This window comes from Procambarus clarkii, chromosome 63, assembly GCF_040958095.1.
Source record: "Procambarus clarkii isolate CNS0578487 chromosome 63, FALCON_Pclarkii_2.0, whole genome shotgun sequence".
Taxonomy (NCBI): domain Eukaryota; kingdom Metazoa; phylum Arthropoda; class Malacostraca; order Decapoda; family Cambaridae; genus Procambarus; species Procambarus clarkii.
The window spans coordinates 9,767,193-9,787,013 of NC_091212.1; the positions used below are offsets into that span (position 1 = coordinate 9,767,193).

The 19,821-nt window shown below is 46.2% G+C and overlaps 1 protein-coding gene across 1 annotated transcript in view; it reads left to right on the top strand.

The window, feature by feature from the left end:
• LOC123769681 (Dynein heavy chain 1) overlaps window positions 1-19,821 on the top strand; it is a 299,861-nt gene that overhangs the window by 271,857 nt on the left and 8,183 nt on the right. The window contains 6 exon segments of the mRNA XM_069308664.1: window positions 1,925-2,119; window positions 5,136-5,275; window positions 6,711-6,833; window positions 12,388-12,544; window positions 17,471-17,551; window positions 18,862-18,993. Coding sequence (XP_069164765.1) covers window positions 1,925-2,119; window positions 5,136-5,275; window positions 6,711-6,833; window positions 12,388-12,544; window positions 17,471-17,551; window positions 18,862-18,993 — 828 coding nt within the window.

Consider the following 19,821-nt stretch of genomic DNA (forward strand, 5'->3'; position numbering starts at 1 on the left):
TCCTCCAGTCCCTAGCTCAGTACTCTCCTCCAGTCCCAAGTTCAGTACTCTCCTCCAGTCCCAAGTTCAGTACTCTCCTCCAGTCCCTAGCTCAGTACTCTCCTCCAGTCCCTAGCTCAGTACTCTCCTCCAGTCCCTAGCTCAGTGCTCTCCTCCAGTCCCTAGCTCAGTACTCTCCTCCAGTCCCTAGCTCAGTACTCTCCTCCAGTCCCAAGCTCAGTACTCTCCTCCAGTCCCTAGGTCAGTACTCTCCTCCAGTCCCTAGGTCAGTACTCTCCTCCAGTCCCTAGGTCAGTACTCTCCTCCAGTCCCTAGGTCAGTACTCTCCTCCAGTCCCTAGGTCAGTACTCTCCTCCAGTCCCTAGGTCAGTACTCTCCTCCAGTCCCTAGGTCAGTACTCTCCTCCAGTCCCTAGGTCAGTACTCTCCTCCAGCCCCTAGGTCAGTACTCTCCTCCAGCCCCTAGGTCAGTACTCTCCTCCAGCCCCTAGGTCAGTACTCTCCTCCAGCCCCTAGGTCAGTACTCTCCTCCAGCCCCTAGGTCAGTACTCTCCTCCAGCCCCTAGGTCAGTACTCTCCTCCAGCCCCTAGGTCAGTACTCTCCTCCAGCCCCTAGGTCAGTACTCTCCTCCAGCCCCTAGGTCAGTACTCTCCTCCAGCCCCTAGGTCAGTACTCTCCTCCAGCCCCTAGGTCAGTACTCTCCTCCAGTCCCTAGGTCAGTACTCTCCTCCAGTCCCTAGGTCAGTACTCTCCTCCAGTCCCTAGGTCAGTACTCTCCTCCAGTCCCTAGGTCAGTACTCCCCTCCAGTCCCTAGGTCAGTACTCCCCTCCAGTCCCTAGGTCAGTACTCTCCTCCAGTCCCTAGGTCAGTACTCTCCTCCAGTCCCTAGGTCAGTACTCTCCTCCAGTCCCTAGGTCAGTACTCTCCTCCAGTCCCTAGGTCAGTACTCTCCTCCAGTCCCTAGGTCAGTACTCTCCTCCAGTCCCTAGGTCAGTACTCTCCTCCAGTCCCTAGGTCAGTACTCTCCTCCAGCCCCTAGGTCAGTACTCTCCTCCAGCCCCTAGGTCAGTACTCTCCTCCAGCCCCTAGGTCAGTACTCTCCTCCAGCCCCTAGGTCAGTACTCTCCTCCAGTCCCTAGGTCAGTACTCTCCTCCAGCCCCTAGATCAATACCAACCACACCACCAACCACACCACCAACTACACCACCAACCACACCACTAACCACACCACCAACCCCACCACCAACCCCACCACCAACTACACCACCAACTACACCACCAACTACACCACCAACCACACCAACAACCACACCAACAACCACACCACCAACCCCACCACCAACCCCACCACCAACCCCACCACTAACCCCACCACCAACCACACCACCAACCCCACCACTAACCACACCACCAACCCCACCACTAACCACACCACCAACCCCACCACCAACCCCACCACCAACCCCACCACCAACCCCACCACCAACCCCACCACCAACCCCACCACTAACCACACCACTAACCACACCACCAACCCCACCACTAACCACACCACCAACCACACCACTAACCACACCACCAACCACACCACCAACCACACCACCAACCACACACCCAACCCCACCACCAACCACACCACCAACCACACACCCAACCACACCAACCCCACCACCAACCACACCACCAACCACACCAACCACACCACCAACCACACCACCAACCACACCACCAACACACACACGGTCCAGTACAATTCAGAGTTACTCCCCATTAACTAGTATTATGATAAAGACCACTTTTACTTCTCCCATTGTTTTGAGTCAGTACCTTTTCCTTATAGTGGGGATACTGAGTGTTTATTGTGTACAAGGTGTTGCAGTATATAAGGCGTCCCTTGCGTCTCTCCCTGCCTGCGGCCACAGGACCTGCTCGACTACACCAACGCTCACCAGTGGCCCAGGCTCCTCTACGCCACAGCGTTCCTCCATACCGTGGTGCTGGAGCGTCGCAAGTACGGACCACTGGGCTGGAATGTTCCCTACGAGTTCAACCAAGCAGATTTTCAGGCCTCTGTCCAGTTTATCCAGAACCATCTGGACGACATGGACCCCAAGAAGGTGAGAATCCATTGGGTTTGACTGGTAGTGAGTGGGAATATATAATTGTTTTTTAATTTTGCTCCGAGGGGCTAGTTTATTTTCGATAACTCAAACAATGTGGGGTTTATTATTCTACACATATTTTTAATGTCTCTCAGATGCTCACAATCTCGTAGATAGTGGTCAAGGAGGTGTCCGTCACTCTCACCATAGATTCTGCAAGTCTGCTGCTGAACTGTTGTTTCCATTCCAAATCTCCATGGATATTTGTATCCAGACGGGTTCTCGCTATTATTGATTCTTTTCCGAGGCCACATCCTCTTTGTCCATAATGTTTGGGATTGCCAGCTGCAACAATGCAACCCGCTACCCTCTACACACTACCCTCTACACACTACCTGATACCCTCTACACACTACCCTCTACACACTACCTGATACCCTCTACACACTACCCTCTACATACTACCCACTACCCTCTACACACTACCTGATACCCTCTACACACTACCTGATACCCTCTACACACTACCCGCTACCCTCTTCATACTACCCACTACCCTCTACACACAACGAAGAACACCACCAGGTGTCTTATTAGTAACGCATCGCTTAATGAATCCCAGTGTACTATTAGCCTTATTACGAGCATTTATGCATTGATTTTTGGGTTTTAAATTCTTACTAATCGTAACTCCCAGATCCTTTTCGCAATCCAACTTCGCAATCTCAACACCATCTAGCTCGTATCTTGTAACACTATCATCTTTACCTAGCCTCAAAACCTTACATTTATCAGCATTAAACTGCATCTGCCAATCTTTTGACCATTTCAAAACCCCATCTAGATCGACTTGAAGTGATAGTGAGTCTTTCTCCGTGTTTATTTCCCTCCCGATTTCTGTATCATTGGCAAATTGCCTTGAAGCTCTCCACTCAACATTTTTCACACAACGAGATTCACACTACCGCTATTTACTACCAGATGCACACTACTCGCTATCCTCGACACACTACTCGCTACCCTCAACACACTACCTGCTACCCTCCTGTTATATATATATATATCCTGTTATATATATATATATATATATATATATATATATATATATATATATATATTATATATATATTATTAAATATGACCGAAAAAGTAAGATTAATAATTCTAACACGAATTTTCTCAATCTTTCGTACATTTCTTTTCACTGTTGGAGGTAATTCAAAAATCAATTCTCCAAAATTCATTTTTATTTATATATATATATAATATATATATATATTAATATATTATATATATATTAATATATATATATTAATATATATATTATTATATATATATATATTGATATATATATTATATATATATATATATATTAATATATATATATATAAATATATTATAATGGATTATTACTACATGTACGTACAAAAATGCCTCTAACACTCAGTGCACAACACAACTACAGTGTTCGTCAAGCCCAGTGAACCTACATTCCAGGTACCCGTTGTCTACTGGCAAACACTGGCGAGTTCACCTTCTACATGGGCCAGTCTACCCACACAGTATCACGATGTGCATATGACCTTTGCTCTCCAGATACTCACTGGCAGTGGGCTACAGCAACACGCTGACAGGGCTCCCAAACTACCACACAAACAGGGGTAGCAAACACCTTGGCAGAAGCCTCCAGCAGCTTGCTAGCAGCACTTTACAAGATACACATCACTGTCTTCCTTTACTCTTACAGGCCAATCCCGGGTATGTCGGACCATGCAACACTATATATATTAGCATCTAACACACTGCTCTATTCCGACGGCGGCCACTTAATCTTCACACAGGACCAAGTCACGAGTTCGTGGACTACCCAAGGTGAACTGCCTTTCTCGACACAATTGCCTCCATATGTCTCCTCTGTGGACATAAACACGCATTAATTAGCTAGACAGTACACTGGGTGACTCTGGCATAACACTCATTCACCGGGAACTTGGCATTGTGACTTGTAGCCACAACCTAGATGGCGCTGATCTTGATACGCCACCCACCAGACGTCATCATCATCGACCCCACATTCTGATTGAGGCAGAAAACCAGAGCCATTCGCTGATACCACGCCACCACCAACAGATGGCGTTGTCTACATAGCGCCCAAAACTAAGGGAGTTGGAGTGCAGTCCCATAGATGGCGCTGACATCGCCACTCCACATTCCGACGATAGGGTTTACACCGGAACATGGACATAGATTCCACATTCAATTTTAAATGTGAAGATGTTAGAGGCAAAAAGGCTGTATTGGGGTCTAGCGTCCCAAAAGAGCCAAAGAGCCGAAGCTCAACCCCAGCAAGCACAATTTTGGTGTATACACTACCCGATACACAACCTCCAGATACACACTAATCGATACACACTACCCGCCACACTGTCTGAGGGATATGTGCTACGAGGACAGACTACGGGAGTTAAACCTCACATTGCAGAAAGACAGAAGAGTTAGGGGGGACAAGATCACCACATACATGATTCTCATAGGAATTTATAGGGTAGATAAAGACAGGCTATTTAACACAAGGGGCACACAGGTGGAAATTGAGTACCCAAATGAGCCACAGAGATATTAGAAAGAAATATTTATGTGTCAGAGTAGTTGACAAATGGAAGGCATTAGGAAGTGAGGTGGTGGAGGCAGACTCCATACACACCTTCAAGTGTAGATAAGTTAGAGCCAAATAGGCTCAGGAACCTGTACATCAGTTGATTGATAGTAGAGAGGTGGGACCAAAGAGCCAGAGCTCAACCCCCGCAAGCACAACTAGGTGAGTACTGACAGATAAACACAAAATGCCACAAACTTCCGTTATACTTTTACCTCCAGATTGAATATGATCACCCTACTCCAGGGTGTCCCCCAGGGTGTGTCGTGGGTGACCATCTGCTACATGCTGGTCACCCTACTGTGTGTTCCCCCAGGGTGTGTCGTGGGTGACCATCTGCTACATGCTGGTCACCCTACTGTGTGTTCCCCCCAGGGTGTGTCGTGGGTGACCATCTGCTACATGCTGGGGGAGATCCAGTATGGAGGGAGAGTGACAGAGGACTTTGACAAGAGGCTGCTCTTGACCTTCCTTCATGTGTGGCTCAACGAGAGAGTCCTCACCTCCGACTTCAGGTATGATAAACATACACGTGTATACACGCACCCTTGCACGCACATACCCACCTCATGCATGCATACACGTCCAAATAAACGCACACACATGTGTACATATTCACTCCTGGAAGCACATACTCACATCATGCACACAAACACTTCCAAACAAACACACACACACGTGTACACACTCCTGCAAGCACACGCTCACATTATGCACACATGATCTCGAAACAAACGCACGCACACATGCAGTGATTCAGTTGTATTCATAATAGTGGATAGTGTGAATGGTATAATGTATGAGCAAGTGATATTTCAATAACAATTGCCACTTTTCACTGTATTGTTGCCTTCAGCTCTGATCTGATGCCTCCCAGATCCTCAGAATTATAAAGAGGGTTAATTATAATGTGTATGTATGTATGAACATGAAAGTGTTAGTTACTCCTTTTGATGATACTGATTACCATAATATCCCACGTCACTATACTGTGCGCTAACCTATAATGTCAGCTCCGTATTCTCATTATCAGTTTTTGTATACTTTGTATTTTTATCATTAATATCCACTAATGATAGAGTCCTCTAATAATCGTTACTTTATCATTACACAAATTGGTGTAATTAATTATCTGTAAACTTTAATATTAATCAATTTATTATTAATCTTCTGTATACTTTCTTCCTTCAATAATAGCAAAATATATATTATGAGGTTTATATTAACTTTCTGTGTTTTGTTCTACCATTAAAATCTTATTTGATCGTTCAGCATTTAACATTTGTCCCCGTTAGATCAGTGAATAAACTATCATGTTATGTCCAGAACACGTGATATGGCCGGAAGGTGAAGTTGGATGCTTGAATGCTTGCTACAAATGCTTGCTACCATGAATGCTTGCTACAAATGTTTGCTACCATGAATGCTTGCTACAAATGCTTGCTACCATGAATGCTTGCTACAAATGCTTGCTACCATGAATGCTTGCTACAAATGTTTGCTACAAATGCTTGCTACCATGAATGCTTGCTACAAATTAAGGAAGCCACCAAACAAAGTTCGGTAATTGCTTTCATGTAAGAGATGGAGAGTGAAGGTAAGGTACCTTTTCTAGATGTAACAGACTCGGAGAAGAACGGTGCCTTTACGCTAGTAGTGAGTGACCTGATAGGTACATGGGAAATGTTGACACGTGTGGCAACTACGCTCTCACACATAGCTCAGCACGGCTCCTCCTCTCTTGCCCTCACTCATCCTTTCCCGCTCTTCCGTCATCTCCCGTCCTCTCTGGCTCTCTCATCTCCCGCTCTCATCTCCTTTTCACTCCCGCTCTTCCGTCATCTCCCGTCCTCTCTGGCTCTCTCATCTCCCGCTCTCATCTCCCATTCACTCCCGCTGGCCGCTCATCTTTCGCCCCCACCCGCGCCTAATGCTGAGAATATCCTACAGATTCTACCAGGGCTACGGCCTGCCCATGTGTAAGGGCCAGACGGAGTACTTGGAGTTCATTAACCAACTGCCGGCCACAGACTCCCCAGAGGTATTCGGTCTACACACCAACGCAGACATCACGTGAGTATTGCTTCGCACGTGTAACGCGAGGGTGGGTTAGGGGAGGAAAGGAGGGGAGAGCTTGGTTTACTCCTAACATTCACGTGACGTGAATGGAGAACCTAGGCTTGTGAAGCCTCCCTTATCACCGGGATACGGGATTTGAAAATATATTGACGGGGCTGAGAACTGGTCACTAGATGCTCCTGGCAGTGTTTCTGATGGGAGATGGTCCCAGCCTCCCGTGTGACCCCCCTTCCCTGCCACACACCCGTCACCCCAACACCTGCCACACACCATCACCCCAACACCTGCCACACACCCGTCACCCCAACACCTGCCACACACCCGTCATCCCAACACCTGCCACACACCCGTCACCCCAACACCTGCCACACACCCATCCCCACAACACCTGCCACACACCCGTCACCCCAACACCTGCCACACACCCATCCCCACAACACCTGCCACACACCATCACCACAACACCTGCCACACACCATATCTTGAGATATCTTGAGATGATTTCGGGGCTTTTTAGTGTCCCCGCGGCCCGGTCCTCGACCAGGCCTCCACCCCCAGGAAGCAGCCCGTGACAGCTGACTAACACCCAAGTACCTATTTTACTGCTAGGTAACAGGGGCATAGGGTGAAAGAAACTCTGCCCAATGATTCTCGCCGGCGCCTGGGATCGAACCCAGGACCACAGGATCACAAGTGGACTATATGAGGATAAGGGACTATCTGGGTGAAGTGCAGTGGGAGGAAGAAATTAGAGGAAAAACAGTCCAAGATATGATGGACCTAGTCATACAGAAATGCCAGGAGGCCGAAGAGAGATTTATACCAACGGTAAAGGGAAAAAATAAGAAGGAATATAATAACCCATGGTTTAATAGACAGTGTCAGGAAGCAAAAATGGCCAGCAGACGGGAGTGGATGAAGTACAGAAGACAAAGAACAGAGGACAACAGAAGCAGATACAACAGAGCTAGGAACGATTACATTAACATAAGACGAACATCGGAAAGGGACTATGAGAACGATATTGCAATCAAAGCGAAAAAACAACCTAAGTTACTACACAGTCATATAAGAAGAAAAATGTCGGTGAACGACCAAGTGACAAGACTAAGGAAGACAGAGGGGGCATATACTGAAAGTGACAAGGAAATCTGCGAGGCACTGAATGCCAGTTTCCATGGAGTGTTCACTACCGAGCCTGAGCAGCTCCCATTGTTGGAAGGGGTTACCCTAGATGAAAGACTATCAGATATAGAGGTGACAGCAGAGGAGGTAATGAAACAGTTGACAACTCTAGATGCAACTAAAGCAGTTGAACCAGACAAAGTATCACCGTGGATACTAAAAGAAGCAGCACAGGCCCTCAGCGTGCCTCTGGCAATGATCTTTAATGAGTCACTTATGTCAGGAGAATTGCCCAGTTGCTGGAAGAAGGCAAATGTCGTGCCGATCTTCAAGAAAGGAGATAGGGAGGAGGCACTTAACTACAGACCTGTATCACTGACAAGCATCCCCTGTAAAATACTGGAAAGAATAATTAGGCTGCGACTGGTTGCACACCTGGAGAACATTAGGTTTGTGAACAAACATCAACATGGGTTCTGGACAGGGAAATCGTGCCTAACAAACCTTCTGGAATTCTATGATAAAATAACGAGGATAAGACAGAACAGAGATGGTTGGGCAGACTGCATATTTCTGGACTGCCAAAAAGCCTTTGATACAGTACCGCACATGAGACTGCTGTTCAAGCTCGAGAGGCAGGCGGGGGTGGGGGGAAAGGTCCTAGAATGGATAAGGAACTACCTAACAGGAAGGAGCCAAAGAGTTACGGTAAGGGGCGAGAAGTCGGACTGGCGAACAGTAACAAGTGGAGTACCACAAGGATCGGTGCTGGGACCAATTCTATTTCTTGTATATGTTAACGACATGTTTACAGGCGTAGAGTCCTACATGTCGATGTTTGCGGATGATGCAAAGTTGATGAGAAGAGTTGTGACAGATGAGGATTGCAGGATCCTCCAAGAGGACCTGAACAGATTGCAGAGATGGTCAGAGAAATGGCTACTAGAATTCAACACGAGCAAATGTAAAGTTATGGAAATGGGACTAGGAGATAGGAGACCAAAGGGACAGTACACAATGAAGGGGAACAGCCTACCTGTAACGACGCGTGAAAGAGACCTGGGGGTGGACGTAACACCTAATCTATCTCCTGAGGCACATATTAATAGGATAACGACAGCAGCGTACTCTACACTGGCAAAAGTTAGAACATCATTCAGAAACCTAAGTAAGGAGGCATTTAGGGCGCTTTACACTGCCTACGTAAGGCCAGTCTTAGAGTATGCCGCCTCATCATGGAGTCCCCATCTGAAGAAGCATATAATGAAACTGGAAAAGGTTCAGAGGTTTGCAACGAGACTCGTCCCAGAGCTACGAGGGATGGGGTATGAAGAGCGCCTGAGGGAACTGTGCCTTACGACACTAGAAAGAAGAAGGGAGAGGGGGGACATGATAGGAACGTATAAGATACTCAGAGGAATTGACAGAGTGGACATAGACGAAATGTTCACACGGAATAGTAACAGAACGAGAGGACATGGATGGAAGCTTGAAACTCAGATGAGTCACAGAGATGTTAGGAAGTTTTCTTTTAGCGTGAGAGTAGTGGGGAAATGGAATGCACTTCAGGAACAGGTTGTGGAAGCAAATACTATTCATAATTTTAAAACCAGGTATGATAGGGAAATAGGACAGAAGTCATTGCTGTAAACAACCGATGCTCGAAAGGCGGGATCCAAGAGTCAATGCTCGATCCTGCAGACACAACTAGGTGAGTACAACTAGGTGAGTACAAGTCCAGCGTGCTGTCCGCTCGGCCGACCGGCTCCCACAACATCATCACAACAACACCTGCCACACACCCATCACAACAACACCTGCCACACACCCATCACAACAACACCTGCCACACACCATCACCACAACACCTGCCACACACCCATCACAACAACACCTGCCACACACCCATCACAACAACACCTGCCACACACCCATCACCACAACACCTGCCACACACCCATCACCACAACACCTGTCACACCATCCCCACAACACCTGCCACACTCCCAATTTTTTAGTGAGTCTCTTACTAAATCTTAACTAAATCTAGCAAAATTCAACTTTTCCTACCAAAATTTAACCTAACAAAACCTAAACTAACTTAATTTAAAGAAATTTACTCTTTAATTCTTATGGGTAAGATGATAAGGATCACTTCAATATTTAAAGCATAGGATGAATACATATTTCTATGCTTTTGAAGCAGTTTAGGTAGAAATAAAATGTAACGTCCAATAGATCTTATGTTCAATCTTTAACGTAACGCTGATAAAGAATTAAATACAAACAATCTTAGGTTTATTAACAAAGATTGGTGCAAATGTTTAATTTTAGAACAGTCACAGAATAATAATGTTATAAGACTGGGAAAAAAGTAAAATAAGTTGGACAAAATCTAAGTTTTGGGATAAACACTAATTTAAAAATAGGGATGAAGGAAGCACACTGTCGCCGAGGTTAACTGAAAACAATCAGGGGATCAGTAGGGACCCTGGAAACACCAACCGAATCTGTCTCTATTTTCCGCATGTTACAACTTGTAATAAAGTTGTTACATCTTGGCTTAACGTGTTTATGACGTATTAGAACGTTGTTACAAGTGGCTATATTGGTTGTTATAACTAGTTAGGAGGTGTTAAAACTTGCCCGAACGTTGTACCAACGTCGTAGTTTCGGTGTGTGTTTGGCGGGGAGTGGTCGGGAAAAGTAAAACGGCACTATTTTGGCCCAGTTTACACAACTGTACACCTGGGATACCTGTTACATGAAACTGGAAACTGCAATTTAAAGACGCATGTTATACATGAATTATATTTATTGATATGATCATTAATGTCATTATTCATTTTCTATTTATTGCTAGCTGTACTTGGCCACGCGTTGCTGTGGCTCAGCAACGCATGTGCATTGCTGAGCCACAGTAATCTTCCCCTGTCTCCCAGTCCTCGCCGCCATTCTCCTCCTTTCCTGTCCCCTCATCCTCCCAAACATTCCTCACTCCCCTGTCTCTTCATCTTCCCAACGATTCCCTACTCCCCTCCCCTGTCCCTTTGTCCTCCCACCATCCCCAACTCCACCGTCCCCTCGTCTTCCTAAACATTACCCACTCCACCGTCCCCTCGTCTTCCCCACCATCTCCTATACCCTCGTTCCCTCGTTCTCCCTACCATTCCTCCCTCCCCCCTTCCCCTCGTCCTTTCCACCATCCCCTCCTCCCCTGTTCCATTGTCTTCCCCACCATTCTCCATTCCCCGACTCCCTTTTCCCCACCACACCCCCAACTCCCCTATCCCCTCGTCCTCCCCACTATTAATCCCCCTCCCCTGTTCCCTCGTCCTCACCACCATCCCCCACTCCCATCCCCTGTCCTCACCACCATTCCCCATTCCATCGCCCGATACATTCCCAAATGATCTGATGTTCCCATCAGAAAAATGGGAACATCAAATGACCTGATGTTCCCATCCCTGAAATCTAAGAAAAACAGTTTAAAAAACGATTTGATTAACAATGAAAAAAATACAAAAATAAACTATACTCACGAATTGAACAGTATGGTAATCAACACAGCTCAATTCCAATGCAATGTCGCACAAAATAATTAAATCAAAATTAAAATAAATCGAAAATTTAATTAATGAATGAAATCGGAAACATTGAAATGGAATTGTAACATATTTAGTATAGTGTATGTTGCTCCTACATGCAAAAGATGCCAGTTTAAAAAAAATGCATGTTTTTGCCTGTCACAGGTGTGGCATCTATAATTTATTCTTATGAAATGAACAGTGTGGTAAAAACACAGCTCAAATCTAATTAAATGTCACACAAAATAATTTAATCAAAATGAAAATAAATCGAAATCAATGAAAATGAAATCTATCAATGCATTCGGAAACATTGAAATGGAATCGTAACATATTTAGTATAGCATGTGTTGCTCGTACTTAAACAGATGGCGCTGTTTAAAAAAAAAACATGTTTTTACCTGTCACAGGTGTGGCATCTATATAGTAGGTATATAAAAACATGCACCTATTCTAATGAAAGTTGTGTTAAAATTTCAAAGCAATCGCTAAAGAACTCTCGGAGATTACAGTGTATGTTGCTCTTACGTCCAACAGATGGCGCTGTTTTTCAAAAAATGCATGTTTTTTCCGGTAACAGGTGAGGCATGTATATAATAGGTATATAAAAAACACGTGCTTATTCGAAAGCTCCGTTGTGTGAAAATTTCAAAGCAATCGGTGAAGAACTTTCGGAGATTAGCGATTTTGAACAAACGAACATTTACATATCTTTTTTATATAGATAAGAAATATCCCCAAAATTACAAAACACTTTACACTTAACATTCATTACTACGTGAGTGGGTGCATTATCTGGTGACTGAGAAGTGGTGAGCGTGGCAGGTTCCCCGCAGGTACCAGATCAACACAGCCAAGAGCATCCTGGACACCATACTGAGCATGCAGCCCAAGGAAGGCGGCCAGCGGGATGGAGAGACCAGGGAGGCTGTCGTATCCCGCCTCGCCAGTGACATGTTGGGCAAGCTCCCCCCAGACTATGTCCAGTATGAGGTGAGTAGTACACATACGCTAGTATGTGGTGAGGGGGACTCAAGAACACCAGTATGAGGTGAGTTGTACACATACGCTAGTATGAGGTGAGTTGTACACATACGCTAGTATGTGGTGAGGGGGACTCAAGAACACCAGTATGAGGTGCGTTGTACACATACGCTAGTATGAGGTGAGTTGTACACATACGCTAGTATGAGGTGTGGACACAGGAACACCAGTATGACACCAGTATGAGGTGAATAGTACCCATACTCTAGTATGTGGTGAGGAGACACAAGAACACCAGTATGAAGTGAGGGGACACAGGAACATCAGTATGAGGTGGGTAATATTTCCAATTGGACCAGTATTATGTCCCCCTTGGACCAGTATTATGTCCCCTTGGACCAGTATTATATCCCCATGGACCAGTATTATGTCCCCTTGGACCAGTATTATATCCCCCTTGGACCAGTATTATATCCCCATGGACCAGTATTATGTCCCCTTGGACCAGTATTATATCCCCATGGACCAGTATTATGTCCCCTTGGACCAGTATTATGTCCCCTTGGACCAGTATTATATCCCCATGGACCAGTATTATGTCCCCTTGGACCAGTATTATATCCCCCTTGGACCAGTATTATATCCCCATGGACCAGTATTATGTCCCCTTGGACCAGTATTATATCCCCATGGACCAGTATTATGTCCCCTTGGACCAGTATTATGTCCCCTTGGACCAGTATTATGTCCCCATGGACCAGTATTATGTCCCCTTGGACCAGTATTATATCCCCATGGACCAGTATTATATCCCCATGGACCAGTATTATATCCCCATGGACCAGTATTATGTCCCCTTGGACCAGTATTATATCCCCCTTGGACCAGTATTATATCCCCATGGACCAGTATTATGTCCCCTTGGACCAGTATTATATCCCCATGGACCAGTATTATGTCCCCTTGGACCAGTATTATGTCCCCTTGGACCAGTATTATGTCCCCTTGGACCAGTATTATGTCCCCTTGGACCAGTATTATGTCCCCTTGGACCAGTATTATGTCCCCTTGGACCAGTATTATGTCTCCTTGGACCAGTATTATGTCTCCTTGGACCAGTATTATGTCCCCTTGGACCAGTATTATGTCCCCATGGACCAGTATTATGTCCCCTTGGACCAGTATTATGTCTCCTTGGACCAGTATTATGTCCCCCTTGGACCAGTATTATGTCCCCATGGACCAGTATTATGTCCCCTTGGACCAGTATTATGTCCCCTTGGACCAGTATTATATCCCCATGGACCAGTATTATGTCCCCTTGGACCAGTATTATATCCCCCTTGGACCAGTATTATGTCCCCATGGACCAGTATTATATCCCCATGGACCAGTATTATGTCCCCTTGGACCAGTATTATGTCCCCTTGGACCAGTATTATGTCCCCTTGGACCAGTATTATGTCCCCTTGGACCAGTATTATGTCCCCTTGGACCAGTATTATGTCTCCTTGGACCAGTATTATGTCCCCTTGGACCAGTATTATATCCCCATGGACCAGTATTATGTCCCCTTGGACCAGTATTATGTCCCCATGGACCAGTATTATGTCCCCATGGACCAGTATTATGTCCCCATGGACCAGTATTATGTCCCCTTGGACCAGTATTATGTCCCCTTGGACCAGTATTATGTCTCCTTGGACCAGTATTATGTCCCCTTGGACCAGTATTATGTCTCCTTGGACCAGTATTATGTCCCCTTGGACCAGTATTATATCCCCATGGACCAGTATTATGTCCCCTTGGACCAGTATTATGTCCCCATGGACCAGTATTATGTCCCCATGGACCAGTATTATGTCCCCATGGACCAGTATTATGTCCCCTTGGACCAGTATTATATCCCCATGGACCAGTATTATGTCCCCCTTGGACCAGTATTATGTCCCCTTGGACCAGTATTATATCCCCTTGGACCAGTATTATGTCCCCTTGGACCAGTATTATGTCCCCTTGGACCAGTATTATGTCCCCATGGACCAGTATTATGTCCCCTTGGACCAGTATTATATCCCCCTTGGACCAGTATTATATCCCCATGGACCAGTATTATGTCCCCTTGGACCAGTATTATGTCCCCATGGACCAGTATTATGTCCCCATGGACCAGTATTATGTCCCCATGGACCAGTATTATGTCCCCTTGGACCAGTATTATGTCCCCATGGACCAGTATTATGTCCCCATGGACCAGTATTATGTCCCCATGGACCAGTATTATGTCCCCATGGACCAGTATTATGTCCCCTTGGACCAGTATTATGTCCCCATGGACCAGTATTATGTCCCCTTGGACCAGTATTATATCCCCTTGGACCAGTATTATGTCCCCTTGGACCAGTATTATGTCCCCTTGGACCAGTATTATGTCCCCATGGACCAGTATTATGTCCCCATGGACCAGTATTATGTCCCCTTGGACCAGTATTATGTCCCCATGGACCAGTATTATGTCCCCATGGACCAGTATTATGTCCCCTTGGACCAGTATTATGTCCCCATGGACCAGTATTATGTCCCCTTGGACCAGTATTATATCCCCTTGGACCAGTATTATGTCCCCTTGGACCAGTATTATGTCCCCTTGGACCAGTATTATGTCCCCTTGGACCAGTATTATGTCCCCATGGACCAGTATTATGTCCCCCTTGGACCAGTATTATGTCCCCTTGGACCAGTATTATGTCCCCTTGGACCAGTATTATGTCCCCTTGGACCAGTATTATGTCCCCTTGGACCAGTATTATGTCCCCTTGGACCAGTATTATGTCCCCTTGGACCAGTATTATGTCCCCTTGGACCAGTATTATGTCCCCATGGACCAGTATTATGTCCCCTTGGACCAGTATTATGTCCCCTTGGACCAGTATTATGTCCCCTTGGACCAGTATTATGTCCCCATGGACCAGTATTATGTCCCCATGGACCAGTATTATATCCCCTTGGACCAGTATTATGTCCCCTTGGACCAGTATTATGTCCCCTTGGACCAGTATTATGTCCCCTTGGACCAGTATTATGTCCCCTTGGACCAGTATTATGTCCCCTTGGACCTGTATTATGTCCCCTTGGACCAGTATTATGTCCCCTTGGACCAGTATTATGTCCCCTTGGACCAGTATTATGTCCCCTTGGACCAGTATTATGTCTCCTTGGACCAGTATTATGTCCCCTTGGACCAGTATTATGTCTCCTTGGACCAGTATTATGTCCCCTTGGACCAGTATTATGTCCCCTTGGACCAGTATTATGTCCCCTTGGACTAGTATTATGTCCCCTTGGACCAGTATTATGTCCCCTTGGACCAGTATTATGTCCCCATGGACCAGTATTATGTCCCCCTTGGACCAGTATTATATCCCCATGGACCAGTATTATATCCCCTTGGACCAGTATTATGTCCGCTTGGACCAGTATTATGTCCGCTTGGACCAGTATTATGTCCCCTTGGACCAGTATTATGTCCCCCTTGGACCAGTATTATATCCCCTTGGACCAGTATTATGTCCGGTTAGTCCCAAACCTCGCGTGCTGGCCTGACTGTTCAGCTCGTCCCCCGAATGTTTGCCAACGTCAAGAAAATATTATACACAATTGCTCCTAATATAACCTAAGAGAGGACCCGTGAACAGAAAACGGGTCATTATGTTAATTTGTGAACAACCTGTGTTACTTACTCCCTTCTTAGGGAGCCGGTCGGCCGAGCGGACAGCACGCTGGGCCTGTGATCCTGGGTTCGATCCCAGGCGCCGGCGAGAAACAATGGGCAGAGTTTCTTTCACTCTATGCCCCTGTTACCTAGCAGTAAAATAGGTACCTGGGTGTTAGTCAGCTGTCACGGGCTGCTTCCTGGGGGTGGAAGCCTGGTCGAGGACTGGGCCGCAGGGACACTAAAAAGCCCCGAAATCATCTCAAGATAACCTCAAGATTACAAAGAACGTTGCATTTCGCTCGTATGCGTTATTCAAGGCCAAAAATTGTCATACTAGAAAATGGAAGCGGCTCCCGAAAGTGAGGCACTGTCCCGTTTTCTGCTTTAGGTCCTCTGGTAGGTTAGGAGAGAATACTTTATATTGACCGTTTTCTTGACGTTGGGAAACCTTAGGAGGCCGGGCTGGTTCACGAGCCGCCACTATTTTTTAGTACAACAAATTTTGGCCTTAGGTAGAATATACGTCAAAATGCGACGTTCTATTAGAAGGACGTGTTGGACAGTTTAATTCACCTCACACTGAATCTGGGCGTCATACATGTTTCAACCAGTTCTGCCTAGAACAGCCACTTGGGAGCACACTTCTGGGTGTGGCGCTCTGTGGACCCCTATGGTGGTAACATTAGCGGTGTGTGTGTGTGCTGTAATGTCTTACTCTCTTTGACCTCACGTGGATATCTTCTCCTTGAGGTTATCTTTAGATGATTTTGGGGCTTTTTAGTGTCCCCGCGGCCCGATCCTCGACCAGGCCACCACCCCCAGGAAGCAGCCCGTGAAAGCTGACTAACTTCCAGGTACCTAATTACTGCTAGGTAACAGGGGCATTAGGGTGTAAGAAACTCTGCCCGTTGTTTCTCGCCGGTGCCCGGGATCGAACCCGGGACCACAGGATCACGCGTCCAGTGTTCTGTCCGCTCAGCCGCCGGATTCCGTCTGATATTCGGAGGCTGTGTGACCACTGACATGTGAGACCACGGCTTCCACCTCCACTTGTGCAGTGTTGTAGTGCTGGGGTCTACTTGCTCATACTTACTGCTAACTTGTGCAGTGTTGTAGTGCTGGGGTCTACTTGCTCATACTTACTGCTAACTTGTGCAGTGTTGTAGTGCTGGGGTCTACTTGCTCGTACTTACTGCTAACTTGTGTACTACGACACACAGATCCGTGAGGCCCTGCAGAGGATGGGCGCCATCTTGCCTATGAACATCTTCCTCAGGCAAGAGCTGGATCGCATGCTCAAGGTAGCTGGAGTAATAATGTTCATAATAACATAGTCATTGTAGTACAAATAATAAAATATAATGTACAAATATAATGTTCATAATAACAGTCATTGTAGTAGTCAGTCTCAACACGCCTTGAAATATTGTCCTTAATAGTCATATCAAAAGTGTAACAAATTATTGTAGAAAATAGCAACAGTAACTGTGATAATATAAATATTATTTATAACATTATTTATAATAAAATTACCAGGTTTTGCAGGTGTTGGTATAACACTGTGTTCCTCCAGACACTGCAGGTGTTGGTATAACACTGTGTTCCTCCAGACACTGCAGGTGTTGGTATAACACTGTGTTCCTCCAGACACTGCAGGTGTTGGTATAATATTGGGTTCCTCAGGACACTGCAGGTGTTGATATAACACTGTGTTCCTCCAGACACTGCAGGTGTTGGTATAACACTGTGTTCCTCCAGACACTGCAGGTGTTGGTATAACACTGTGTTCCTCCAGACACTGCAGGTGTTGGTATAATATTGGGTTCCTCAGGACACTGCAGGTGTTGATATAACACTGTGTTCCTCCAGACACTGCAGGTGTTGGTATAACACTGTGTTCCTCCAGACACTGCAGGTGTTGGTATAACACTGTGTTCCTCCAGACACTGCAGGTGTTGGTATAACACTGTGTTCTACCAGACACTGCAGGTGTTGGTGTCACACTGTGTTCCTCCAGACACTGCAGGTGTTGGTATAACACTGTGTTCCTCCAGACACTGCAGGTGTTGGTATAACACTGTGTTCCTCCAGACACTGCAGGTGTTGGTATAACACTGTGTTCCTCCAGACACTGCAGGTGTTGGTATAACACTGTGTTCCTCCGGACACTGCAGGTGTTGGTATAACACTGTGTTCCTCCAGACACTGCAGGTGTTGGTGTCACACTGTGTTCCTCCAGACACTGCAGGTGTTGGTATAACACTGTGTTCCTCCAGACACTGCAGGTGTTGGTATAACACTGTGTTCCTCCAGACACTGCAGGTGTTGGTATAACACTGTGTTCCTCCAGACGCTGCAGGTGTTGGTGTCACACTGTGTTCCTCCAGACACTGCAGGTGTTGGTGTCACACTGTGTTCCTCCAGACACTGCAGGTGTTGGTGTCACACTGTGTTCCTCCAGACACTGCAGGTGTTGGTGTCACACTGTGTTCCTCCAGACACTGCAGGTGTTGGTGTCACACTGTGTTCCTCCAGACACTGCAGATGGTGTTGCATCTGAGACTGGAGGTGAGTGTTGTAGAGGTATGCAGTAACTGGAGTGTTCCTGCAGGTGATGAAGGTGGTGCGTCAGACACTTCAGGACCTGCACCTGGCCATCGAGGGCACCATCATCATGAGTCCCTCCCTGAAGGACACACTGGATGCCATGTACGACGCCAGAGTCCCGGAGCGCTGGCGCAAGGTCCGTCCTCCTCTCCTTAACTCTTACATCCTCTCCTTCCTCCACCTCTCTGCTATTCTCAACGCCACCACACACTCACTACTATTAACTGTTATTTTATCAATTTACAGACTTTTAATTTTAAATTCAGAATAATTATGTGTTAGTTGTAACGGCTGGGCTAGCAAGCCATCCTCGGGCAGTGCTTGTCCAAGCTCTGGTCTTCCACAGTCTGGTTAGTTATATTTTCTGTTCAACACTTTGGCTGCTGATTAATTTGGGAGATTCAGTTCCCTATGCACAAGTTTTCAGAATATTTAAATATAATTCATTTTCATGAGTTCTTAAAAGGGGAAGACAATATGAAAACTACAGGTGCTTCATATTGACTGTGGTGAGCTGAGGAGGAACACAAACAAAAATGTAATATTTAAGTTATAAACAAATACAAACTATAAATACAACATAAAATATGTAGAATATGTGGAGATTATTTTGACAGTTGCCACAACTTGAGTGTGGGACGACCACAATGACAATTTGGCCCTGTCATTGTTCACTCACCAGGGGGTGAGGCTGTGTCAGCCGTGCTCCACCGTTGTTTCCCAACGTGTGTGGTAGTTGGCTATTCGCTGGTGACGTGACAGGGACCTTGCGGCCGTGAAGGAAGGCGTGATGGGAGTTGATATTGCCCCCCCCCCCCCTGTGAAGCGATTATTATCAGATGGTTTGGAATTCTCCGGCGGTGGAAGTGGTGTTATTTGACGTCCTGCATGTTGATGTGGCCGCCGTCGGGGGCGTCCAGATCGTCTCTGCCCACCGGGCAGTGGTCAAGTTTAGGTCTGACGA